Raw genomic sequence first — 27,132 nt, forward strand, 5'->3', positions numbered from 1 at the left:
CAAGAAATATTAAAGGGGACTTTTTGAGTAGAAAGGAAAGACCATAAGGGAGAATATGAAAAGCAAAAAAACACAAAAGCAGTAAAAATAAATATTTCTGTACAAATCAGTCAAGGGATTCATAAAATGAAAGGATGGAAAATATGACACCACATACCTAAAATGTGGAAGGAGAGGAGAAAAGAATGGGTTTTAACTTAAGCGACCATCAACTTAATATAGACTGCTATATACAGGAGATGTTATATACAAACCTAATGAGAACCGCAAATCAAAAACCACTAATAGATACGCAAAGAATAAAGAGAAAGGAATCCAAGAATATCACGAAAGAAAGCCAACAAGCAAGAGAGGAAAAGATCAAAGAAAATCTATTGAAACAACCACAAAACAAGTAACAAAATGGCAATCGATACGGAGATCTATCAATATTTACTTTGATTGTAAATGGACGAAAGGCTCCAATGAAATGACATAGGGTGACAGAGACCCATCTGTATGCTACCTACAAGAGACTCAATTCAGACCAAAAAACACTGCAGATTCAAAGTGAGGGGATGGAGAAATATTTATCATGAAAATGGAAGTCAAAAGAAAGCTGGGTAGTAATACTTAAATCAGACAAAACAGACTTTAAAACAAAGATTGTAACAAGAGACAAAGAAAGACACTGTATAATAAAGGGGACAGTCCAACAAGAGGATATAACAATTGTAAATATTTTTGCACTCAGATCCATAAATCAGTTAATAAAAAACATAAAGGAAATAACCGATAGTAATACAATAATAGTAGGGGACTTTAACACCCCACATACATCGATGGATGGATAATCCAAGCACAAAATCAACAAGGAAACAGTGGCTTTGAACGACACACTGAAGCACATGGATTTAACAGACATTCAGAACATTCCATCCTAAAACAGCAAGAATACCACCTTCTTTTCAAGTGCACAGGGAACATTCTCCAGAAGAGATCGCATATTAGGCCACAAAACAAGTCTCAACAAATTCAAAAAAATCGAAGTCAGACCATGCATCTTTTCTGACCACAATGTTATGAAACTAGAAACTAACCACAAGAAAAAGTCTGGAAAGAGCACAGATACATGGAGGTCAAATTACACGCTACTAAACAATGAATGGGTCAACCAAAGAAATGAAAGAAGAAATAAAAAATTTCATAGAAACGAGTGAAAATCAAAACACAATGGTCCAAAATCTTTGGGATGCAGCAAAAGTGGTTCTAAGAGGCAAGGTTATAGCAATACAGGCCTGCCCCAAGGAACAAGAAAAAAATCTCAAGTAAACAATCTAACTTTTACCTAAAGGAGCTAGAAAAATAAGACCAAACAACATTCAAACACAGCAAAAGGAAGGAAATAATAAAAATTAGAATAGAAATAAATGATATAGAAACTAAAAAAACAAAAGAACAGGTCAATGAAACCAGCAGCTGATTCTTTGAAAAGATCAACAAAATTGATAAACCTCTAGCCAGACTCATCAAAAAAAAAAAAGAAAGAAAGAAAAGAAAGAGAGAGAGAGAACCCAAATAAACAAAATCATTAATGAAAGAGGAGAAATTACAACCAACACCACAGAAATACAAATATTTTTAAGAGTATTATGAAAACCTATATGCCAACAAATTCAACAATCTAGAAGAAACAGATAAATTCCTAGAAACATATAAATTATCAAAAGTAAAACAAGAAGAAATAGTTAATTTGAACAGACCAATTACCAGCAGTGAAATTGAATCAATAATCAAAAAACTCCCAAAAAACAAAAGTCCAGGACCAGACAGCTTCACAGGCAAATTCTACCGAACATGTAAAAAAGAGTTAATACCTATTCCTCTCAAACTATTTCAAAAAACAGAAAGGGAAGGAAAACTTCCAAATTCATTCTGATGAGGCCAATATCACCCTGATACCAAAACCAGACAAAGACACTACAAAAAAGAGAACAGAGGCCAATACCTCTCATGCAAAAGTCCTCAACAAAATATTAGCAAACTGAATCCAACAGTATGTTAATAAAAAATCATACACCACAATCGAGTGGGATTTATTCCCAGGATGCAAGGGTGGTTCAACAGTCCCAAAACAATCAACATGATATGTCACATCACTGAGAGAAAGGATAAAAACCATATGATCATTTCAATAGATGCAGAAAAACCATTCAACAAAGTACAATATCCATGCATGATAAAAACTCTCTGTTAAGTAGGTCTACAGGGAACATACCTCAACATAATAAAGAACTTATATGAAAAATCCACAGTCAACATCATAATCAACGGTGAAACAACAGAACCACCCTTTGATCCAGTAATTGTACTACTGGGTATTTCCCTCAAAACACAAAAACACTAATTCAAAAGGATACATGCATTCCTATGTTTACTGCAGCATTATTTACAATAGCCGAAATATGGAAGCAGCCCAATGTCCATCAACAGATGAATGGATAAAGAAGTGGTATGAGTGTACACACAAACACACACACACACACACACACACACAATGGAATATTATTCAGTTATAAAAAGGAATGAAATCTCGCCATTTGCAACGGCATGGATGGAGCTAGAGAGTATAATGTTAAGCAAAGCAAAATAAGTCAGTCAGAGAAATACAAATACCATATGATTTCACTCACAGGTAGAATTTTAGAAACAAAACAAACCAGCAAAGGAGAGAGAGAGAGAGAGAGACAAACCAAGAAAGAGAGTCTTAACTATGAGAATAAACTGATGGTTACCAGTGGGAAGGGGGGTGGTGGGTGAAACAGGTGATGGGGATTAAAGAGTACACTTATCATGGTGGAAAAATAAAATAAAATAAAGAAAAAGAGGGGGGAAAAGAAACAGGTTATTTCTATCTTATATAAACTTTTGCAGAGAATAGAAAAAGAGAGAAAATTACCTTTATAAGGCTTGTTAACCAAATTGGACCATAAAAGATAATTAGAGGCCAATCTCACCACAATATGAATGCAGTATTGCTATATAAAAGTTAGCAGATGGAACCCGCATTATATTCTGACATTTAGGGTTTTCAAGCATTTTTTTCCCAAGATTAAAAAACAATAATACCATTTGCCGCATACATAGATGAAGGAGAGACTCCATAGGTTCTTCCCACTAGATTAACTCACATGATTTGATAAAAATTTAACTCCATCATGAAAAAACAACTTTGTAGCAAACTTTCCTTACCTTCATAAAGGTACAAAACTAAAACAAACAAAAAATCCCATTCAGTGGTGAAAATATTTCTAATAATAATAGTCCTTACTGAATTTCATGTTTTAAATAATTTCACGTGTATTCAATAATTTAATCCTAAGAACCCCAATAGCAAGGTATTATCTTCTCCATTTGACAAGTGGAAAATGTGACAGAGAGAGGTTAAGTAACTTGCCCAAAATCACACAGGTAGTAAGAGGTAGAGCTGGGATGTGAACCCAGGCACATTAACCTCAAAGTCCGTCCATACTTTTAACCAGGATGCCATAATTTCTTGAAAAATATCCAAAACTGCTTAATTTCCACTGGCCGTGTAGACCATGTACTCCTGGGTTGAGTGTGGATTCTGTCTAGTCCTGTTTGAGCAGAATTTATGTGGGCCCTAGAATTTGTGTCTTAGGGTCACTTTCCAATGAGGTCCCCATATCCATTTCAGCGGTAGAGTCACCCTCAGTAGATTCCTGAACAGAATCTGTTATTCATGCTCCTAAAGTCTATGCCCCTTGGGGTCTAGCAAGGATCAATACTTCTGCCATGTTCTCTCCCCACCAAAACTAATCTTTTTCAGCTTTTGGATTTTCTCTACACTTAAGAACTTACTTCACTTCAGTGGGAGGCAGAAGATCTTCCCTTTCTCACGTTGCTTTCTGTGGTGGAGATCCAGGACATAGACTACCCGCTCCTCTGGGCTGCATTTGCTCTACTCTTTTTAAGAAGGTTCCCTTAGTTTTAGAAATGTTATCCTGCCCCTCAGAGTGATCCCTTTCCTTCTCAAAAAACCTGTAAGCAGCCCTGTTTGGTGGCACTGAGTGCTCTCCCTTTACTATTTCCCCTTGATTTAAGGCTCAGACATTTGGTTTGCTAACATAGTCTTCTAGTTTTGTTTTGGGAAGGCTCCCATAAGACAGAAGTATAAAGCCAAGGAGTTACTGAATGATCCAATTACCCACTGCTTACCGAATCTCGCCCACCTTCACCTCCATTGGATAAATTCATACTCTCCCAATGGACTTCAAGCCCAGGGTCAATCACTTTCGTTGCCCCTGGTTCCTTGTAGCATTTCTCCTCTTACCTGTGCTTCTCTTTTGAGAAGATTTAACTCTAGAAATTCTTGGTCCCCTAGGGCTCAGGAGATACGAAAATCTTTCCCTAAATAACTTCATCACTTTGAGACCGACTTAACAATATGCGAAAGAGTCTAATCTAATTGCCCACGTTCTAGACTTAAAAGTCTACTCAGATTTTTTGTAACCACTGTGACTAGCTCTCCCGTTCTTCAAGGGAACATCCCCAAGGGCACCTGCAGTTACTCAGGTATCCCCTGGATTTGTGCTCCCTCTGGGAGCATTAGTCTGGTTTCCTCTGTTACATTTTTTAAGACTCTAGTCACTCTCTCTAACCTATTAATTTTTAATTATCCCCTCCCCCTTTAAAGTCCTACACAGTAAGCTGTCAAGTCTGGTTACTGTTGCTGTGTTTTCCTTTCTGTACGTTGAGCGTGGCCTTCAAGATCTCCGCTTTCCTGTTCTGTCTAATGTGCTCTCCCAAATTCCAACAATTCCTTTAAGGAAATCTTAATTTTTCTTTCTCTCAAGCATTCTCTAGCTTGTCTTCTGCTATTTCCTGAGCCATGTTTTTGGGCATCGCTATAGTATAAAAAATGAGAAATTCACCTTATTACATAAAAAGGAATTTAATGAAGGTCAATGATAAAATAACTACTTCGAAGAGTTTTACCAGCAGCGCTGTGAACCCCAAGTCCATAAAAACCTGAGTTCTCTTGCTTCCAAGAAGTCAAACCCCAAATGCACAAGTACTTATCAACCTCTGCTTATGTCACAGTTGCTAATGTCCCACTGAACCAAGTAAGTCACATGGCTAAACCCAGAGTGAATGTGGGAGGGAACTATGAAAAGTCATAAATACCGGGAGCCACGATTCATTGGAGACCACCAATATAAAAGCCTACCTACCACCCTACCATTATATGTACATGCATTTTAACAATATGCTCCTTGGGGCACCTGGGTAACTCAGCCAGTTAAGTGTCTACTCTTGATTTCGGTTTAGGTCATGATCTCAGGGTTGTGAGATGGAGTCCCAAGTCAGGCTCATCACTGGGCATGGAGCGTACTTGGGATTCTCTCTCCCTCTTCTGTCTCTCAAAAAAAAAAAAAGTTTCTTCCCCATCACTACATTCATGATCAATTCTTGCTGCTGTCCTTTCTTCAGTTGCTTTCTTAATTATTCATATTTCAATTTTAGAGCCTCTTCTCAAGGACCAATCGTTTTATTAAATCTTTAGATTTCAATCTAGAAAAGGAAAACCGAGTGACTTCATAACGCTCTGTGACAGATTATTATACGAGTTAGGAGGAATGGCTATACTGTTTTAATTCCAGAAAGGAAAAGGAAAAAAGCTTAAGATAGGGCAGGTGAAAAGATGCAAAAAAATACCTGCTGTCTCAGTTACAACACAGGCATCTGAGCAGTCCCTATGGGATCCACAGAATATATTTCAGCCCTGTGTCTGCCGTATTTGAATTATATCATTTCTAGAGCTGTGGAAACACAAGCAGGACCACCTAAGTTATGACTAACATTAGAGTGTCCTCTGAGTATCAAACACAGGGATGAACAAGATGCAGTCCTTGTGTCTGAGGAGCTCATACTCAAGTGTGGGAAACAGATTATCAAGTAACTAAAATACAGACTTAAAAGAGAAGCATCCTATAAATAAAAATGGCAAAAAAAATTTTTCAATAAGAAATAAAAAAATAATGGGCAACTGCCCTTTATTTATGCCAAAGTCAGTTTGGCTAACCTGAGAGAATGGGACTTAGAAAAGGAGAAACAGGGGGAAGAGAAAAAAAAATTGGACAGGCTTGAGAAGGGACTGGGGAACAGAAGAAAATGGAATCAACGTGTAAGAGAAAAGAAAAGGTAATGCTTTGCCTGCTTCATTTTATCTAGACTGAAGATGGGTAAGAAGTATACTAGATAAAATTTTAAGTTCTAAACTGTATTCTTGAATTCCCAATACCCACTCCCTTCTCATCCAGAAGGTATTTTATAAAGTATGGAGAATCCTATCCTGACAAAGTAGACACCATTCTCAGATTAAGGCCAGAGGGTTGTCTGAATTGAAAGGAAGAAACTTCAGAGACTTGTCACTTAAGACATGTGACTTCTAGGCCATGTTATAGCTGCACTTGGATTAGTCTAGAGCTCTGAAACCAATAGAAAGGGTTTCACGACTCAAATAGGGCAGATGACCTCATTTTAAAAGTGCCAAATTCCTTTTATGGAATAATACAGTAAAACCGGTGGGGAACAACTATTAGTGGTTTTTTTTATTGACATTCTAAACCCACACAAACATTAGTAATCTAGATAACTAGATTAGCAAAATTACGTAATCTAGAATCAATGAACTAGAATGAAAAAACTCGATAAAATCAAACCTTGAGGTACATATTTTTCTATAGAATTTAGTACTTCGGGCGCCTGGGTGGCTCAGTTGGTTAAGCAACTGCCTTCGGCTCAGGTCATGATCCTGGAGTCCCGGGATCGAGTCCCACATCGGGCTCCCCGCTCAGCGGGGAGTCGGCTTCTCCCTCTGACCCTCCTCCCTCTCATGCTCTCTGTCTCTCATTCTCTCTCTCTCAAATAAATAAATAAAATCTTTAAAAAAAAAAAAAGAATTTAGTACTTCACAGTGGCTGATTTATGAGCAATTGTAGAAATTTTGTTTTGAATGTTGTGTTTTGAGAATAAAAAATAACACGCTGATGCTGTGCTAAAGAAATACCATAAAGATGGGCAGTAAGAGGCCCTGTGTTTGGTTTTGCACATTACAGAATACTTGTGAACACCCTCCCTCTAACATTACATCCTAAATGTTTAGGAAACCAGCTGAGCCATTTCTCTCCATAATGTAGATATGGTTTAACAAATGGAATTTCCAGATCAGTTCCTCCATTTAAATGTGATACAGGTGCCTCTAGATTTATAGCACACCAAGGATAAACTCCAGATGTAGCTATAACTAGAACTTGCAACGTGCAGATAAAGGAGAAAAGGAATCCTCGGTCCCATTTACCCTAACTTTTTTTAAAATAGAAAATGAGGTGGGTGGCTCAGTCCTTAAGCTCCTGCCTTCGGCTCAGGTCATGATCCCAGGCTCTTGGGATCGAGCCCCATGTCAGGCTCCCTGCTCAGCGGGAAGCCTGCTTCTCCTTCTCCCTCTGCAGCTCCCCCTGCTTGTGTTCCCTCTCTCGATCTCTCTCTCTGGCAAAAAATAAATAGAATCTTTAAAAAATAAAAAAATTTTAAAAATTTTAAAAATTCAATAGAAAATGTGTGCCATCTTGTGGTTATTAATGTCACTCTTAAGCAATGACTTTCTGTAAAGCCAACTTAACAGTATCTCTTATTACTTTCTCCTTTAAAATACTGTTAAAGGTATCTTCCTTAAACTCTTGGCCTTGGTATTCTTACAATCTGGAGATTTCGGTAAAATGCCATAACTCCCCACAGAAAAACACAATCACAATTAATGCTAGGTGACTGCCAACTATGGAAAACATGGCAAGCAATTCTCCTAACTCTAGGAACCGCTCACCACCTGCCTTTCCGTTCCTGCATGTTAAAAGGTAGGTGAGGACTTTCATAAAAAAGGTGACATGAACACAGGGGTCCCTCCATCCTGGGAACTGTGGAACAGACCAAAGATAAACACTCACATTTCATTCTACATATTGACTTCTAACCTTTTACAAGGCGAATGTCTATTTTAGCTTTGTAGTTAATAAAAATAATAAAGTAAGTGTACCAGGTTCACCTTAGCCAATAACTGTGTTACTGGATGATCCCAGAAAGGTTAGGACACGTGCATGTGTGTGTGTGTGGACAAACCAAATTCCCCCAATAAAATGTAAGTCTTGTAGAACAGGCACGCATCTTACTCACCTTTAGGAAGTGTTTCTGTGTTAACTAGACTCCCGAGGGCACAGGCATGCCCCAGACAAATTTGGGACTAGTGAGGCTATGGGTCAAAACACGTGATCCCTGGGTCGCCTAGGTGGCTCAGTCGTTAAGCATCTGCCTTCGGCTCAGGTCATGATCCCAGTGTCCTGCGATCGAGTCCCACATCGGGCTCCTTGCTCAGTGAGGAGCCTGCTTCTCCCTCTCCCTCTACTGCTCCCCCTGCTTGTACTCTCTCTCTCTCTCACAAATAAATAAATACAAATCTTAAAAAAACAAAAAACAAAAAACGTGATCCCCAACCACGCCTCCAGGCTCCCGGCGTGAACTGCCGGAAGTCAAACAGACTCCGGTAGAATTTCTCCAGGAAGCCGTTACTCCCCCCAGTAGCTGCGGTCTCATCAGCTGTCCAGTTTGAGGACGTTGCTTTTCCTTGCTGAAAATGAGCCTTAGTCCCTCCACGGTGGTGCCAGAGGCCTGGCCCGAGGCGGAGGCGAGGCGGGAAGCACAGCTGAACTGGGCTTCATGGCAGAGCATGCAGTCCCTTGAGCGTCCCATTCCCAGTCGGTGTCAGTGCGGGGACGTTCAAGTCGGCCGGCTCCCCGGTCAGAAAATCAGTTGTCGGAGAGACCCCGCTGCCACACCGACTGCCTAGAGGCGCCCCTCTCCCGCGCCTTCGGAAGGCTGGGGTGGGAAGTGGGCTCGCACCCCTGGATCTTCCTGCTGGCACCCATGCTGCTGACGGCCGCTCTGGGCACTGGCTCGATTTACTGGCCCAAGGATTTATTTATTTTTTTTTTAGATTTTTTTTTTTTTTTAATTTATGTGAGAGAGAGAGAGAGCACATGAGGGGGGGAGGGTCAGAGGGAGAAGCAGACTCCCTGCTGAGCAGGGAGCCTGATGTGAGACTCGATCCCGGGACTCCAGGATCATGACTTGAGCCGAAGGCAATCGCTTAACCAACTGAGCCACCCAGGCGCCCCTGGCCCAAGGATTTAGAAGAAAACCTCGAGGAGAAGTACACCCCCATAGGGAGCCCGGCCAAGGCTGAGCGGCGCTTTGTGCAGGGACATGTTACCGGCAAGGACTCTTACCGCTTCTTCATCTCCAGGAAGAGCACCGAAGTCAATTTTGCTTGTATTCTGGCAGTCTCCAACACGGCCTCACTGCTAGAACAAGAAATCCTAGAGGAAATTGGTAAACTGAAGGACGTGGTACAGGATCTGTATGTGACAGAGGAAAACGGAACCCAGATCCGCTACAGTCAGGTGTGCGCTAAGAACCAGGGCCTCTGCGTGCCCTCCAACCCACTCCTGGCTGCCTGGCAAATGAACAAGAACCTCGACCTGAGACACATCACCTTCCCAATCTTCAACCAAACAGGTCAGCCCATCTCCCTGGCCGGCACCATTGGAGGAACCCTTTTAGGCAAGAGGACGGGAAGGAACCAGTTACTCGTGAAAGCCAAAGCCATGCGGCTTCTGTACTACCTGAAGACTGAGGATGGAGAGATCAACGAGCTTAGCAAGATGTGGTTGATCCATTTCCTGAACCAATTTAGCAACATCGAAACGAGTCTGGCCCTGAAGAAGATCCAGGTACCTGGTGGCTGGGCTTGATAGGGAGGCCAGGAGAAGGTGGGAGGAATAAGGACACTCCTTCCAAGGATCATAGCAGTAGCACTCCCTGATTATTTGAGGGAGTCCTTGGCTTGAAGCTGGGAGTGCTCTACTCTATTTGGTACTTAATCCAGAGTCCAGAGTCCTTAATCTCACACATTAAAGAATGCCACAAATCTTAAATCCTTGGTAATGTTCTGGTAGAAAACACAAATCCTACATCCTCAACATAGGTCTGTTCCGTACAGACATTGACCATCAGGGTTCCTAGTCAAATGACTTTGAAATTTCTACTTTTAGTTAAAGTCTCTGCTGTTTGGGGGAGCCCCCTAAAACTTGTTTGGACTTCACTGAAATAAAAAATAAAATAAAATAAAATAAAAACCACCTTTAAGCAGAAGTTCCATGCTGTTTTTGAAAAGAGAACTAGCTTAGCATTTTCTGAGTAAGTGATCGCATAGTGCCAGGCACATGCTAACTATTCGGTAACGTTGGGCCAGCAAGCCTACTAGTACTTGTGAATAAGCCTGGTCAAAGTGAGACAACTACTAGAAAAAGCCTTTGGATGCTAGATCTTTCTGAAATATCAATGCAATTAAAATAGTAAAAGACAACAACCTAATAAAATTTAGAAAAAGTGACACTTTTCTGTGGCTGTTAATGACTTCACGGTCTCATACAGAACTCAGATTTTGTATAGTCAGGAGTGTCAAACTTCGGGTTTTTGCAAGAAACTTTGCAAAGCATGCCAGGGATTTGCGGGAAGAAGCAAATCTATGTTGCCTTCTTTATTCTAATGTCATAGTTCACATATTTTGATCTTTTGCTAAATTTTAACCTGTTGTTTCAATGAATAAGCTATAGTGTTTCAGTAGTGTTTGTAACACACACAGATATTGGAGTGAAAAGTTATTTACTTGGGTATATTTTTGTGGCAGGTGGTCTATTTCACGTCACTTTCTAGACAACTGGAATTTGAAGAAACTTCTACGAACGTGATCCCTTTGTTGCACTTGGCGTACCTGCTAATCATATTATTTGCAATCGCATCATGCTACAGGTAAAACAGCTTTACTGGTTGTTTAACTCTTTTTAAAAATTATTTGCGTGCGATGAAATACATATAAAAGATATAAAATATGTCATTTCAATCATTTTTCAGTGGCATTAATCAGATTCACACTGTCAGCCGTTGAATTAGATTCAACATGCAACCGTCACAACTATCTGTTTCTGAACGTTTTCCATCACCCCAAACAGAATTTGTGTAAGCATTAGGCAGTAACCCTCCACGGCCCCAGTCCCGGTTAACCTTCATCTACTTTCTATCCCTATGAATTTGCCTGTTCTAGAGATTTCATATAAGTGGAATCATACAATATTTGTTCTTTTGTAACTGGCTCATTTCACTTAGCACAATGTTTTCAAGGTTCAGCTATGACGTGGCATGCATCAAAACTTCATTCCTTTTTATGACTGACTAATATTTCATCGTGTATAAACAGCACTGTTTATCCACTTATCTGTTGATGGGCACTTGGAATGTTTCCACCTTTTGGCTATTGTAAATAATGCTGGTGGACAAATATTTATTTGAGCTCCTGTTTTCAATTCCTTTCAGTATATACCTAAGAGTTGAATTGGTGAGTTGTATGATAATTCTTTGAAGAACAGCCAAACTGCTTGCCACAGAGGCTACCCCATTTTATATCCTACCAGCAATGTATAAGGGTTCCAATTTCTGCACATCCTCACCAACACTTGTTACTTTTGGTTTTATTGATTATAGCCATCTTAGTAGTGGCAAAGTGTGGCTTGATTTACAATTCCCTAATTACTGATGATGTTCAGTATCTTTTCATGCGTTTATTGGCCATCTGCCTATCTTCTTTGGAGAGATGTCTATGCAAGTCCTTTGCCCATTTTTTAATTGGGTTATTTGTCTTTCGGTTGTTGAGTCCTGCTGTTGATGAGTACTTTGTGTATTTTGGATATTAAACCCTTATCAGAGATAGGATTTCTAGGGGTGCCTGGGTGGCTCAGTTGGTTGAGCGTCCCAACTCTTGGTTTCAGCTCAGCTCATGATCTCAGGGTTGTGAGATCGAGCCCCTCATCAGGCTCAGTGCTGGGTGTGGAGCCTACTTAAGATTTTCTCTCCCCCCCCACCCGCCCCTCTCCCCTGCTCACACTCTTGCTATCTCTCTCTTTCTCAAAAAAAAAAAAAAAAAATACATGACTTGTAAATATTTCCTCCCACTTCCATGTACTGTCTCTTCACTTTTTTGATAATGTCTTTAATGCACAGGATTTTTTAATTTTGATGAAATCCAATTTATCTTTTATCATTTTCTTTTTGCTACTTATGCTTTTGGTGTTATATCTATGAATCCATTGACAAGTCCAAGGTCATGCACATTTTCCCTGTGTTTCCTTCTAAGAGTTTCATGGTTTTAGCTCTTATATTTAAGTTGTTGATCAGCTTTTATTTTTTTTATTTTTTTAAAGATTTATTTATTTATTTGAAAGAGAGAGAGAATGAGAGAGAGAGAGCACATGAGAGGGGGGAGGGTCAGAGGGAGAAGCAGACTCCCTGTTGAGCAGGGAGCTGGATGCGGGACTCGATCCCAGGACTCCAGGATCATGACCTGAGCTGAAGGCAGTCGCTTAACCAACTGAGCCACCCAGGCGCCCTTGATCAGCTTTTAGTTCATTTTTGTATATGGTGTGAGTAGAGGTCATTCTACTCACAAATGGAATTCATTCTTGCACACAAGGAAATCCAGTTGTCCAAGTACCATGTGTTGAAGAGACTGTTCTTTCCAAGTTGGTTGGATTTGGCATCCTTGTCAAAAATCAATTGGCTGTAGACGTATGGGTTTATTTCTGGACTCTCGATTCTATTCCATTAGCCTACAAGTCTGTTGATTTGCTAGTACCACACTGTTTTGATTGCTGTAGCTTTGTTGTGGAAATCAGAGTCCTCCAGTTCTTTTCTTCTTTTTCATGATTAGTTTGGATTATCCAGGGATCCTTGCAATTCCGTAGGAAGTCGAGGGTTGGGTTTTCCATTTCTTAAGAAAAAAGGCCAATTGGAATTTTGTAAGAAAGATTGTGCTGAATCTATAGGTTGTTTTAGGTGTGATTGACATTTTAACAATACTGTCCTCCTCCCCATGAACTAAGGATTTCTTTCCATTAATTTAGGTCTTCTTTAGTTTCTTTACCAAATTTTTGTAATTCTTAGTCTTTCACTTCCTTGTTTAAATTTATTTCTAAATATTTTATTATTTTAGACACTATTTAAATGGAATTGCTTTCTTCATTTCATTTATGGATTGTTGATTGCACACAAATAGAAACAACTGATTTTTGTGTGTTGATCTTGTATCTTGCAGCTTTGCTCAATTTGTTTATTAACTCTATTAGTTTGATTGTGGATTCTTTGGAATTTTCAGATATAGGATCATGTAATCATGTAAAAAGGAATAGTTACCTTCTTCATTTCCAGTTTGAATTCCTTTTATTTCTATTTCTTATCTCATTGCTCTGGCTAGCACTTCTACTTCAGTGTTGAATGCCATTGGTGAAAATGGGCACCTTTATCTTGTTCCCGACTTTAGAGGGAACTCTTTCAATCTTTCACTATTGACTATAGTGTTAGCTCTGCAGTTTTCATAAATGCCCCTATCATTTTGAGGAAGTTCATTTCTATTCCTTGTTTCTTGAGTTTTTTTTTTTTTATCATAAATGGGTATTAGATCTTGTCAAATGCCTTTTCTGCATCTATTGAGATGATCATGTGCTTTTTATCCTTTGCTCTATTAGTGTGGTGTATTACATTGATTGATTTTCCCATGTTGAACCCCTCTTGCATCGCTGTGATAAATCCCACTTGGTCATGATGTATAATCCTCTTAATGTTCTATTGAATTGGGTTTGCTAGAATTTTATTAAGGATATCTGCATCCATATTCATAAGAGATGTTGATCCGTAGTCTTCTTGTAGTCTTTGTCTTGCATTCGTATTAGTGTAATGTGGCCTCATAGAATGAGTTAGGAAGTGTTCCTTCCTTTTCAATTTTTTGGAAGGATTTGAGAAGGATTTGTGTTAATTCTTCTTTACGTGTTTAGTAAAATTCACCAGTGAAATGATTTGGTCTTGGACTTTTCTTTGTCGGGAGGTTTTTGATTACCGATTCAATCTTTTTACTTGTTACACGTCTGTTGAGATTTTCTATTTCATCTTGAGTCAGTTTAGGTCTTTTGTGAGTTTCTAGAAATTTGTGCATTTCATCTAGGTTATCTAATTTGTTGGTGTAAGTCGTTTATAGTATTTTTTATAATCCTTTCTATTTCTCTAAAATCAGTAGTAATGCCTTCACTTTCATATCTGATTTAGTTATTTGGATCTTCTTTTTTTTCGTCACTCTAGATAAAAGTTTGTCAATTTGTTGATTTTTTTAAATAACCAACTTTTACTTTTGTTCATTCTCCTTTGTTTTTCTATTCCAGTTTTATTTTTCTCTATTCTAATCTTTTCATTTCCTTCCTTCTGTTAGCTTTGGGTTTTGTTTTGTTTCTATTTCTACAGAATGTCTAGAAATCACCATAAGGTGATTTAAGATCCTTTTTCTTTTTTTAATGTAGTATAAATTTATCTGTGAGCACTGGTGTTGCTACATCCAGTAAATTATGATATGGTATACTGTGTATTTCTTTTCATTTGTTGCTAAGTATTTTCTAATTTCCTGTGTGATTTATTCTTTGGCCCATTAGTTGTTTAATTTCCATATATCTTGAATTATCCAGTTTTCCCTCTATTATTGATTTGGAGCTTCATTCCATTGCCGGTTGAAAAGATGCTTTGTGTAATTTCAATATTTTTATATTTTCAGACATATTTTGTAACCTAACATATGATCTATTCCAGAGGATGTTTCACGTGCACTTGAGAATTCTGCTATCATTGGGTTGAGTGTTCTATATATCTCTGTAAGGTCTAACTGATTTATAGTGTTGTCCATTTCTTATGTTTCCTTATAGATTATCTGCCTAGGTGTTTTATTTATTATTGAAAATGGTATACTGGGGTGCCCGAGTGGCTCAGTTGGTTGGGTGGCTGCCTTTGGCTCAGGTCGTGATCCTAGAGTTCTGGGATCGAGTTCCGCGTCAGGCTCCCTGCTCGGCGGGGAGTCTGCTTCTCTCTCTGACCCTCCCCTTCTCATGTTCTCTCTCATTCTCTCTCTCAATAAATAAATAAAATCTTTAAAAAAAAAGAAAATGGTATACCGAATTCTCCAACTATTACTGTAGAGCTACCTATTTCTCTCTACAAGTCTGTCAATATTTGCTTCATGTATTCTGGGTCTCTATTGGTGGCGCATGTATGTTTGTAGTTTTTCTATCTTCTTGATGAATTGGCCTTTTTATCAATATATAATGTCCTTCTTTGTCTCTTTTAACCATTTTTAAAATAAAATCTCTTTTGTCTCATATTAGTATATCCACCCCAGCTGTCCTTTGGTTACTATTCATATGAAACATCTTTCACCATCCTTTAACTTTCCATTTGTTTATGTCTTTGGATCTAAAGTGAGTCTCTTGTAGACAGCAGATAGTTGAATCATGTTATTTTATCCATTTTGTCAATCTCTACGTTTTGACTGGAGAGTTTAATACATTTATATTTAAAGTAACTGCTGACAAGAAAAGACTTCTGCTATTTGGCTCTTTGCATTCTGTGTATCTTATAGCTTTTTGTCCCTCATTTTATCCATTATGCCTCTTGAATATTTAGTTTCCATTTTTCTAGTGAGCTGTTTGAGTCTCTTGTCATTTCCTTTGGCAATGATTTTGTGAGATTTTCTTACCATGGAGATTCATATAATTCTAAATTTTAAACAATCTACATTAAATTGATACCAGCTTAACTTCAAAAACACACAAATAGGGTGGCGCCTGCGTGGCTCAGTTGGTTAAGTGTCTGACTCTTGGTTTCAGCTCAGGTCATGATCTCATGGGTGGTGAAATTGAGTCCCATAGTGGGCTCTGTGCTCAAAGTGGAGTCTGCTTGAAGATTCTCTCCCTCTGCCCCTCCCCCCACTCACTCTCTTGCTCTCTCTCAAATAAATAAATCTTAAATGTAACATTATTTTAATTTATTATTATAAATTCAAACTTTTTTTTAATTTCCTTATCAGTGTTCTCCTTTAGCTCTGTCAGCATATTTAGAACAGTGTTTATAGTGTTTGTTTAGTTAAGTCCTATCTCTGTCTTTACTTAAGGATTATTTCTGTTGATTTATTTTGTTTCAAACATATTTTGAGCCACTTTCCTCTTTCTTTGTATACCTTGTGATTTTTGCTGTTGTTGTTGTTGAAAACTGAGCATTTGGCTGTCATAACGTAGTAACTGGAAATCAGATTCCCCCTTCCCTAGAGTTTTCTGTTGTTTTTTAATGTGTTTATTTAAGTCTGCAGTAGTCCATTTTCTTAGTGATTTTCTCAAACTATTATTGTAAAGACTGTAATTCTTGTTTTTGTAGTCACTGAAGTTTCTGTACCTTAGCTTGTGTTTAGCTAGTGTCTTTTTTTTTTAAATTTATTTATTCATGAGAGACAGAGGGAGAGAGAGAGAGGGAGAGAGAGAGAGAGAGAAGCAGAGGGAGAAGCAGGCTCCCAAGGAGCAGGGAGCCCGATGCGGGACTCGATCCCAGGACCCCGGGATCATGACCTGAGCCGAAGGCAGACGCTTAACCATCTGAGCCACCCAGGCGCCTTAGCTAGTGTCTTGACATAGATTTCCTTGGATGCCAGGGGCTCTCCCACTTTTTGCAAAGTGGTTCTATGCCTGGACCCTCCTTCAGCACTTAGCAAGGCTTACACTGTGCCTAGGGATCAGCCCTAGGTGAAAGCTTAGGGTCTTCTCAGGTTTTTTCTGAGCATACATCTTGCCCTGAGTAACTTTTGAAATTCCCCAGTATACCTGAGTGCTTTTTACTGTCCTAAATTCCCAGAGAAATGCTACTCATCTTTAGCCACAAGCGGTCTTTTGTATTTTTGAGCTGTTATCTTTTGCTCTATGCACTTGAGGTTTGTTAACTCAACTTGTGGCATTTCCAATTTTCTCAACCTGAGTTGAGTTAGACAAAACAGAGGAGTGCTTCGCATCAGTCTTTCAGGTAGCCCCCAAACATGTTAGAACAGACATAAAATGTTTTAGGAATACGATCTGCTCTGCTTCCTCCAGAAACAGGGAATTGTTTCCATACTGGTGACATGAGCTGTTACGGCTTTAAGACTGCCACTGCCTTAACGCTGTGGCCACCTTGAGCCTGTGGCCACTTTAACACATCTGCCACTTTATGACTTCTACCACACTGGAGAGGGAGAGGGACAGGGCATGTAAATTCACTATAAAACCTTCCTACTAGTTTGAAGTGCTCCCCCACCTTTTCTTTTAGTCAACATTTGCTTGGTTGTTGTAAGCTTTTGACTATTTTTCAGAGTTCACAGAATTCTGAAAATATATGCTTCTTTTTCTATATTTCTGGGGCTTGGGAGGGGTGATGAGACTTGGAAATTCCTACTCCAGGTTTTGCTGACGTCCAGCACTAAACTCTTATTTTTTAAACTTTTTTCCCGATTAGCCATAAGGTGGAATCAGAGAGAATAGTAAAAAGAAATAAAGAAATTGTGGCCAGAGACACCTGGGTGGCTCAGTCGGTTAAGCGGCTACCTTCAGCTCAGGTCACGATCTCAGGGTCTTGGGATCGAGCCCCACATCTGGCTCCTTGCTCAGCAGGGAGCCTGCTTCTCCCTCTCCCTCTGCCTGCCACTCCCCCTGCTTGTGCGTCTCTCTCTGTCAAATAAATAAATAAAATCTTCAAAAAAAAAAAAGAAAAGAAAAAAAGAAATTGTGGCCAGTTTTGTTTGATTTGGCGTATGTTTTTTATCTTACATATTGTGCCAACTATGACTAATTATTCCATTTGGAGGCAGATATGCTGATAGAACTAAACAAGTCCTTATTTCTGTTATACGCTTGAACTAGCACTTCTAAGTATATAAAAAAATTAATCTCTAATTTAACTGACTTAGGTATCTTCATTGTTCTGATGTGGGTTTACCTTGTTAAGCACTTAAAAATTGTTATTTAGGCATTAGGGTTGACTTGGGCTCTTGTGATCAGTCAGCCAAAATATGAAAAATATCAGCAAAACAAAAGAATTGAGGTGTAGAAAGAACCCCACAGATTATATCATTCCAGTGATTCTCACAGCAGTCACAGAGAGATCTCTAAACCCACATATTCTGAGGTCCTGCCCTATTGAACGAAGTCTCTGTGGGTTCAGTTAGGAAATCTATATTTCAAAAACTTCTCTAGTTGATTCTCATGCATAGGTTGGTTTGCGAACAAATGATATCATTTAACTCTCTAGATTTTAAAGTAGAGAAAAATGAGGCCCCAGGAGGTAAAGGGAGTTAACCACAGTGGGTACTTCTTTGGAGTCAATAAACTATCTCACAATTTTGTTATTCTGGAAAGAAAGACCACATCCCCTAGAAAGCAAACAAACCAAAATACTAAAGAGGAAGGGTAGGAGGGAGGGAGAGAGGGAGAAAGAATGGGGAGGGGAAAAGACAAAATTCAGTCTTGTTAAAGTCGGTAGAGTAAAAAAAAAAAGTTAAACTAGTGTGGAATCTACAAGGTACCAACAACTGGTTTGGTACAAGTTTTCTACTAGAGAAAGTTTTCAACTAGAGTTTTCAACTAGATAGTTGGTTCTGAAGCTACAAGTTTATATCAATTCTTGCTTCTCTTCACAAATGATTATGGACAGGGGCGCCCGGGTGGCTCAGTCATTGGGCATCTGCCTGCGGCTCAGGTCGTGATCCCAGGGTCCCGGGATCGAGCCCCGCATCGGGCTCCCTGCTCCGTGGGAGGCCTGCTTCTCCCTCTCCCACTCCCCCTGCTTGTGTTCCCTCTCTCGCTGTGTCTCTCTCTGTCAAATAAATAAATAAAATCTTAAAAAAAAAACAACAACAGATGATTATGGACAGTAATACAGAAAATCTTATACCAAAGGCAATTAGAAAATGATTTATATTTATGTCTCTTTGAAGACTTTATGTGGATGTAACCAACATACTGAACACATGGGACTCATGAGGTATAAACATACAGCAACTTTATTTTGGTCTCCCTTTGTTCCCTTTAAGTTTTGTAGGTCGAGCAAGTTCTTCCTCTGTCACCCGAAAACTCAGGCAGGTCCTATGACTTTTGTGGTCATTCTTAGGTAAGACAAAACGGTCCATTCAGAATTAAAATGCCAGTGTCCATGTAATAATCAAGAGGGGTAACTGGGTTTGAAGCTAAGTTTCCCCCCAGCACTCTTAGCCAGAGCAGGCTGCGCGGGATAGTCCTTAATGGGGAAAAAGGGGACTCACCAGCCCTCTTCTATCACGTCTCTCCCTACTTTCCATCTTGCTAAGCTGCCTCCTGGGTTGGAGCATGCCCAGGGAGAAGAGGAAAGGGAGCAGGAAAATTCTTAAGGTACAGATGCTGCCATGATGGTTCAGTTCGATGATTCAATTCAATTTCAAGCCTTCTCTGGGCTCGAAAATAAAACTAATTCCCCCAAGAATGTGTTTGTAAGTTCCTTGGACATCTCCCACTCTTACCCCTCTGTTATCACTGAGAATCTCTTCTCTCTGTTCTGGGCAGGACCTCCTAGACAGTCCCTAAGCCATTGCCTATCCTGTTTGTGTCAGATACTTACGTATGAAGGTTATTTCTTGCATGCATGCATTTGCCTCACACAGAACCCGTGTTTTTTTTTTTTTTAAGAAAGATTTTTCTTTCTTTATTTATTTGACAGAGAGAGAGACAGCGAGAGAGGGAACATAAGCAGGGGGAGTGGGAGAGGGAGAAGCAGGCTTCCCGCGGAGCAGGGAGCCCGATGTGGGGCTCGATCCCAGGGCCCTGGGATCATGACCTGAGCCGAAGGCAGACGCTGAACGACTGAGCCCCCCGGGCGCCCCCGAACCCTTACTTGAACACATTTTAGGGTTCTATGTTTATTGTCTTGTAGTGAAGTCATGTGAACAATAGCAAGACTTTTTCAAGTTTATGCTCTAATTTAAACCTTATTCTACAGCAAGTAGTGGTATATTGAGCTTCTAGACTATTTCAGAATTGTCTAACATTCTGGAAATGACAAAACTTACCCCAAATATTAGATCAGTTTCTGAAACAATCTGGGGAAAATCTTTCCCTTCTCAAACACACTCTAAATTATTGTTTACTCATGGGAGACATCATTACCTTTCAAGGAAGGTAACCCTCACCATACAGATTGTTTTCTAAGGGCAGTAATTTCTAATCTAGCCCTTCTCGGCTAAGTGAATAAAAAATTCAGAAGATTGGCCATTTTGCTGCCAGTGATGCCCAAATCGGCCTGAGCACTGCAATCATATGAGGAAAGTTTTAGACACAGAGACTCAGCAGCTTCACTACAAACCTACTGAATCAGGATCTGCATAGCTAGGTTCCAGGAAATCTAAAGTTCTAAGACTCTCCTAGGTCATTCTGATAAACTGCTTAAAGCAAAATCCTTCTGGGGGACTGGAATATCTGCAAGTATATTCACCAAATTCCTACAGTGTTCCACTTTCAAATCTTTTCTTCCATTGCCTATTGAACATTAAAATAAAGGTCATTGAGAGAAAGTCAACTCAGCAACTAGTCAAAGTAAAGTCATACTCCCCCATCTGAAAAATTCACACCCAAAAATCCGGAAACTTGAAAGAAGGAATGGAAATAAATGTCATATGTAACTTTTATCCTCCTTAATCTTTCTGATTTCAGAGTTCATCTTTGTTACTTTCTTCTTTTAAACTGCTATAAGCCAGTAGTGTTTGAAGAAAGTATTCATTATAGTCAAATTTTATTCTAACAAAGCAATTTACTTTTGCTCTGGAATTTTGCGTATGTGGTTGATTTGGGGCCCTGAATTTAACTCCTAGCGCCGGTGGGCTGAAAAAAAGTGAAATACAGCCATGGCGTAGACCTTTTTTTTCATAATAAGAAAGTTTAGCTACTTTATTGTTACAACAGTAAAAGGTCTTTAGTCGTGTTCTTGCTGTGTTAGAATCAGTGCTTCCATTTCCATAGTGGACTCCTAGTTTTCAATCCAAACTTCGTTTCTCTCTCTTCCTAAAAATATCTAGAGACGAGTATCAGTCATTTGTTTTGAAGTGGTTAACAAACAAGTGAGGTATAAAACCAGAGATGGTTGTCAATATTTTTAAATGTAATGTGGAGGGCCCCTGGGTGGCTCAGGCGGTTAAGCGTCGCCTTTGGCTCAGATCATGATCCCAGGGTTCTGGGATCGAGTCCAGCGTCAGGCTCCCTGCTTCTCCCTCTCCCTCTGCCTGCCATGCCCCCTGCTTGTGCTCCCTGGCTCTCTCACTGTCTCTCTGACAAATAAATAAATAAATAAATAAATAAATAAATAAATAATCTTTTTAAAAAATGTCATGTTGTGGTTGTTGGGTAGGTCAAGTACTGAATCCATACTTTAAAATGCTGTCTATATATTCTCATTTCTGGGAAACAGGCACATCTTTGTTACTCAAAATGGACTACATTTCCAACTCTTTTGCAATTAGTAGCAACTTTTCTTGAGCGCACTTCAGCAGTAGACAAGAATCCTGAAAATGTTTTAGGAGGAGTCTTTCTACATTTTGCTAAGCACAATGCATATTGAACCTGGCTCTGAAATACAGGAGTTATTTAGGATTGCATCTATGGCTAGCTGGGGTCAAGGGTTGGGTGAAAAGAGCACTGGGTATGGGTACTTTCTCTGCTACAGCTTGCCCTCCCTTTGCTGTTGTATTCCATTGACACCCTTTGAAGAGCAGAGTGGAATTAACCATCGGGAGTGCTTTAGTGTATCTTTGTGGTTCTCAGCTACCAGTCAGTGGGGAGTAGTGCTTGCTCAGCTGCAGAAGAATCACCCAGGAAGTTTGGCAAAAGCACAGATAACTTCTCTGTTCCCTCTCTCCTTTTTCCCACTTGGTCTGGGATCGTGCCTGGGAGTTAAAGGTCTCCAGTAGACAGGTATGGGAATGATTGCCCAAGAGCTTTCTGACCAGGTGTCCAAGTCGAGAATGCTATAAACCGATGGAATTTCAGTATAGAAGCTACCACCACAGATCCCATGATTTTTCTCTCCAAATTTACAGGAGTGACTGTGTACGCAACAAAACGTGAGCTGCAGCCTTTGGAGTGATTTCTGCGGCCTTGGCAGTGGTGAGCGGTTTTGGCCTGATGTTGTACATTGGGGTGCCATTTGTGATCATAGTTGCAAATTCACCGTTTCTTATTCTGGGTGAGTAAAACAAAACGTTGAGACTACACATTGTAAATGTGGGGGTGCAGGGTAGATAAGGGAAGGAGTTTAGGTTAGATTAAGCAAAATAATTAAATTTAAGTGGCTCTATAGATCCAAAATGAGGTGACAGGAAAAAGAAAGTCAAATTGAATTCTATGTCCTTAGAGGTAGAGAAGTCTAGTACCCCAGATGGAAAAACACAGACAAGGGACATGAACAGGCGGTTCACACCCCAAAAGTCTGAAATATGAATCCCCGGAAATATAAGAAAAAAATAATTTGCTCTCTCAATTAACTGAGGGATGAAAATTAAACCAAAAGTGAGACACCTTGTTTTCTTACCAGATTAATAAATGTCAGCAAGATTGAAGGAAGGTTGTATGGAAATGAACACTCATCCTGCTACGGGACAATGATAAACTGGTACACCCTTCTGTTAGTCCAGTTTTGCAACAAATCAAAAGACTTAAAAATTAAACAGGGAATGGCTTTGGCTTACTGATGCCACTTCTAGGCATTTGTCCTAGTAATTGGACAAGTGCTTAAAAAGTAGAAAAATTATGTTCATTTTGGCATTATGTAGAACAGGAATGTTTTGAAAACCATCTAATCCCCTATCGACATGGGATTGGGCAACTCAAATGTAACATATTAAGATTTTGAATCCTATTCAGTCCTTAGAAAGAGGTAGACTTATAAGATCTATAAGGTACATATAAGACCTAAAACCTCTACCAGAAAAATGCCGGTTATGAAACAAGGTGTTCAAAATAGAGAGATACAGTTGTACAGGCGTATTTGTACAGGACAAATTCTGGATGGAGATATGTAAAAATGAAGGGTGGAATTACAGTTGCTCAAATTTTTTCTCTGTATTTTCCTGTACTTTCAGAATTTATAATAAGCATGAGAAAACAAAGGTGTTTATATTTGAGGAAGCAAGGAACTTGGAAGTAGTAGTATTTGGTTTCCCAGGGGAGACAGTGATGAGCTGTATACTGGATGTCTAGTCCACAGCTATACTTAGTCACTCAGTACCCCCCACAGCCAATAACAACTATGGTTAAGGTGTATATAATTGATTTAATGTAAACCAGGATTGGATAGTATGTGTATTCACGGGAGTGTGAACGGTTCTGTGTGTGTGTGTGTGTGTGTGTGTGTGTACGTGTGTGTGTGACAGAGAGAGAGAGAGAGAGAGAACTATGTGGTCCCTCTCAAATCATACCACATTGATAGTTAGATGCTAACTGTAGAACAGATAAGTCCAGCTTATATTTTAAGCAACAGAATGTTGGCTTGATGTGTTTGGGCATCTGTATAAAATGGTTTATGAGGTTCCTAGAAACATCACCAAAGGCAAGGGAAGCGAGGGCAAAAATGAACTCTTGGGATTTCATCAAGATAAAAAGCTTTTGCACAGCAAAAGAAACAGTCCACAAAACCAAAAGACAACCGACAGAATGGGAGAAAATATTTGCAAATGACATATCAGATAAAGGGCTAGTATCCAAAATCTATAAAGAACTTATCAAACTCAACACCCAAAGAACAAATAATCCAATCAAGAAATGGGCAGAAGACATGAACAGACATTTTTCCAAAGAAGACATCCAAATGGCCAACAGACACATGAAAAAGTGCTCAACATCGCTCGGCATCAGGGAAATCCAAATCAAAACCTCATGAGATACCACCTCACACCCATCAGAATGGCTAAAATGAAGAAGTCAAGAAACGACAGATGTTGGCGGGGATGCGGAGAAAGGGGAACCCTCCTACACTGTTGGTGGTAATGCAAGCTGGTGCAACCACTCTGGAAAACAGTATGGAGGTTCCTCAAACAGTTGAAAGTAGAGCTACCATAAGATCCAGCAATTGCACTACTGGGTATTTACCCCAAAGATACAAATGTAGGGATCTGAAGGGGTACGTACACCCCAATGTTTATAGCAGCAATGTCCACAATAGCCAAACTGTGGAAAGAGCCAAGATGTCCATCGAGAGATGAATGGATAAAGAAGAGGTGGTATATATACACAATGGAATATTATGCAGCCATCAAAAGGAATGAGATCTTGCCATTTGCAACGACGTGGATGGAACTGGAGGGTATTATGCTGAGTGAAATAAGTCAGTCAGAGAAAGACATGTATCATATGACCTCACTGATATGAGAAATTCTTAATCTCAGGAAACAAACTGAGGGTTGCTGGAGTGGCGGGGGGTGGGAGGGATGGGGTGGCTGGGTGATAGACATTGGGGAGGGTATGTGCTATGGTGAGCGCTGTGAATTGTGCAAGACTGTTGAATCACAGATCTGTACTTCTGAAACAAATAATGCAACATATGTTAAGAAAAAAGAAAAAGAAGAAGATAGCAGGAGGGGAAGAATGAAGGGGAGTAAGTCGGAGGGGGAAACAAACCATGAGATTCGATGGACTCTGAAAAACAAACTGAGGGTTCTAGAGGGGAGGAAGGTGGGAGGATGGGTTAGCCTGGTGATGGGTATTAAAGAGGGCAAATTCTGCGTGGAGCACTGGGTGTTATGCACAAACAATGAATCATGGAACACTGCACCAAAAACTAATGATGTAATATATGGTGATTAACATAACAATAAAAAAATTTTAAAAAAGAACTAATGATGTAATGTATGGTGATTAACATAACAATAAAAAATTTAAAAAATGGTTTATGAGGGAAAATGGTCTCTCAAGTAATCCAGTGGAATCAAAGATATGCTGCTAATTCTACTTCGACTAACACCCACAACAGTTTCCTGACTCGTCATTAAAACACCCTACATAAAGACTAGGAGTAGAGCATCCTGTGCTATGTACAAATAACGGGAGTACGTACAAAGCAGAGTTGTTACAGAGGAAGGGGTGAATTCTGTGGTGGATTCAGAGGCAACCAGAGAAAGCAACTGGGAAAATAGTTTCAAAGCACAGATTGGGCAAGATAAATAAGACCCCTTATAAGAGATGGACAAAGAAGATGGTTTGAGTTTATGTGTTTAGTTTTTAATGGGTATTAATATGCATGAAGATTGTTTCCCTCTTTTAACAGGTGTTGCGGTTGACGATATGTTCATAATGATTTCTGCCTGGCAGAAGACTAGCCTCGTGGATAACACAAAACAGCGGCTGTCCAGTGTCTATTCCAAAGTGGCGGTGTCGATTACAATCACCACCATCACCAACGTCCTAGCCTTCTATACAGGGATTATGACCTCTTTCAGGTCCATACAATACTTTTGCATCTATACGGGAACAACCCTGCTCTTTTGTTATTTCTATAACATCACCTGTTTCGGAGCATTTATGGCTCTGGATGGTAAAAGAGAAGGAGTCTGTCTACGCTGGTTGAAAAAGCCAGAAACTGCTGACCAAAAATGTTCCTCACTGAAAAGGTCCTGCTGTCTCCCATGTGATTCTCTCCCGGATGAACAAGAAACTGATATCCATCTGATGAATTTGTTCTTTCGAGACTATTTTGGCCCTTTTCTCACAAGCACTGAGTCCAGATTTTTTGTAGTGCTTATATACATTTTGTACATCATAAGTAGTATCTATAGGTGTTTCCAAGTGCAGGAAGGTTTAGACCTTCGAAATTTGGCAAGTGACGATTCCTACATCACACCATGTTTTAATGTAGAAGAAGAATATTTTTTGGATTATGGTCCCAGGGTTATGGTTGTTGTTACTGAAACTCTTGACTACTGGGATAAAGATGCTAGGCAAAAACTGGAACTATGTCTGGCAGATTTGGAAAACAGTGACTATGTAGATAAAAATCTCACAGAGTTTTGGTTACGAGAGTATGTGCAGTATATGGAAAACAGCAAGCAAGATGTAAATGATAAGGACACTTTTATGAACGGCTTGCCCAATTTTTTAACACGTTTTCCACTTTTTGTGTCTGATACTAATATTTCATCGTCATATGAAATTATTTCTTCCCGGGGCTTCGTTCAGACCGTGGGTGTTTCTTCTTCAGCCAATGAGAAGAAGGTGTTATCCCAGTTACGAAGCAGAGCTGAAAAGTGCGAAATCCCCCTAATGGTGTATAACCAGGCATTTGTATATTTTGATCAGTATACCCCCGTATTGGAAAACACTGTTCGAAATGTCATTGTTGCATCAACCGCTATGTTCGTTGTTTCCTTATTGTTAATTCCTCATCCACTGTGTTCCTTGTGGGTAACTTTTGCTACTGCTTCTGCGATTGTGGGAGTAACGGGTCTCCTGGCATTCTGGAATGTCAGTCTCGATTCCATATCCATGGTTAATCTTGTCATTTGCATAGGGTTTTCTTTCGATTTTTCTGCACACATTTCTTAGGCATTTGTTTCCAGCTCTAAGCCGTCAGTAAACCGAAAAGCAATTGAGGCAGTGTATGGGCTAGGCTACCCACTGTTACAAAGTGCACTTTCAACAGTAATAGGGGTGTGTGTTTTATCTGCAGCTAAAGCATACATCTTCAGGACATTTTTTAAGATGATGTTTCTTGTTATGGTATTTGGGGCTGCTCATGGCCTAATTTTTATTCCAGTATTCTTAACCTTTTTTTTTTGAAGGTTTGTTTGAATATCCACCAACAAATCAAAGACCAATTATAAAATTCCTGATTGTCACACTCCAATCTGATAACAGTGCACTATTAGAAATAGTCAATAAACTAAAAACAAAGGCATGTTTCCTTGGCTTGGAAATCTCATTTAAACTGTTATTGAAAATATCCTGGAAAAATCAATTAGGCTTACATTAAAATATCTTTACTAAATTAGGAAGTGTTGTCATCTTTATTACGGTCTATACAATCATTCATAAGGTATGACTTTCCAATTATTTTTTCCTTTTGTTT

At 39.4% G+C, this 27,132-nt stretch overlaps 1 protein-coding gene across 1 annotated transcript in view; it reads left to right on the forward strand.

Annotated features, from left to right (window-relative positions):
* Nucleotides 1-26,843, forward strand: part of LOC148163632 (patched domain-containing protein 3-like) — a 69,645-nt gene extending 42,802 nt beyond the window's left edge. The window contains 5 exon segments of the mRNA XM_088025514.1: nucleotides 8,812-9,029; nucleotides 9,245-9,845; nucleotides 10,805-10,926; nucleotides 22,115-22,260; nucleotides 25,336-26,843. Coding sequence (XP_087881640.1) covers nucleotides 8,812-9,029; nucleotides 9,245-9,845; nucleotides 10,805-10,926; nucleotides 22,115-22,260; nucleotides 25,336-26,843 — 2,595 coding nt within the window.
* Nucleotides 26,844-27,132: the final 289 nt, after the last annotated feature.

Source organism: Eumetopias jubatus, unplaced genomic scaffold (genome assembly GCF_037043125.1).
Source record: "Eumetopias jubatus isolate StellerSeaLion01/CBP00866 unplaced genomic scaffold, mEumJub1_p1.0 scaffold_8, whole genome shotgun sequence".
Taxonomy (NCBI): Eukaryota; Metazoa; Chordata; class Mammalia; order Carnivora; family Otariidae; genus Eumetopias; species Eumetopias jubatus.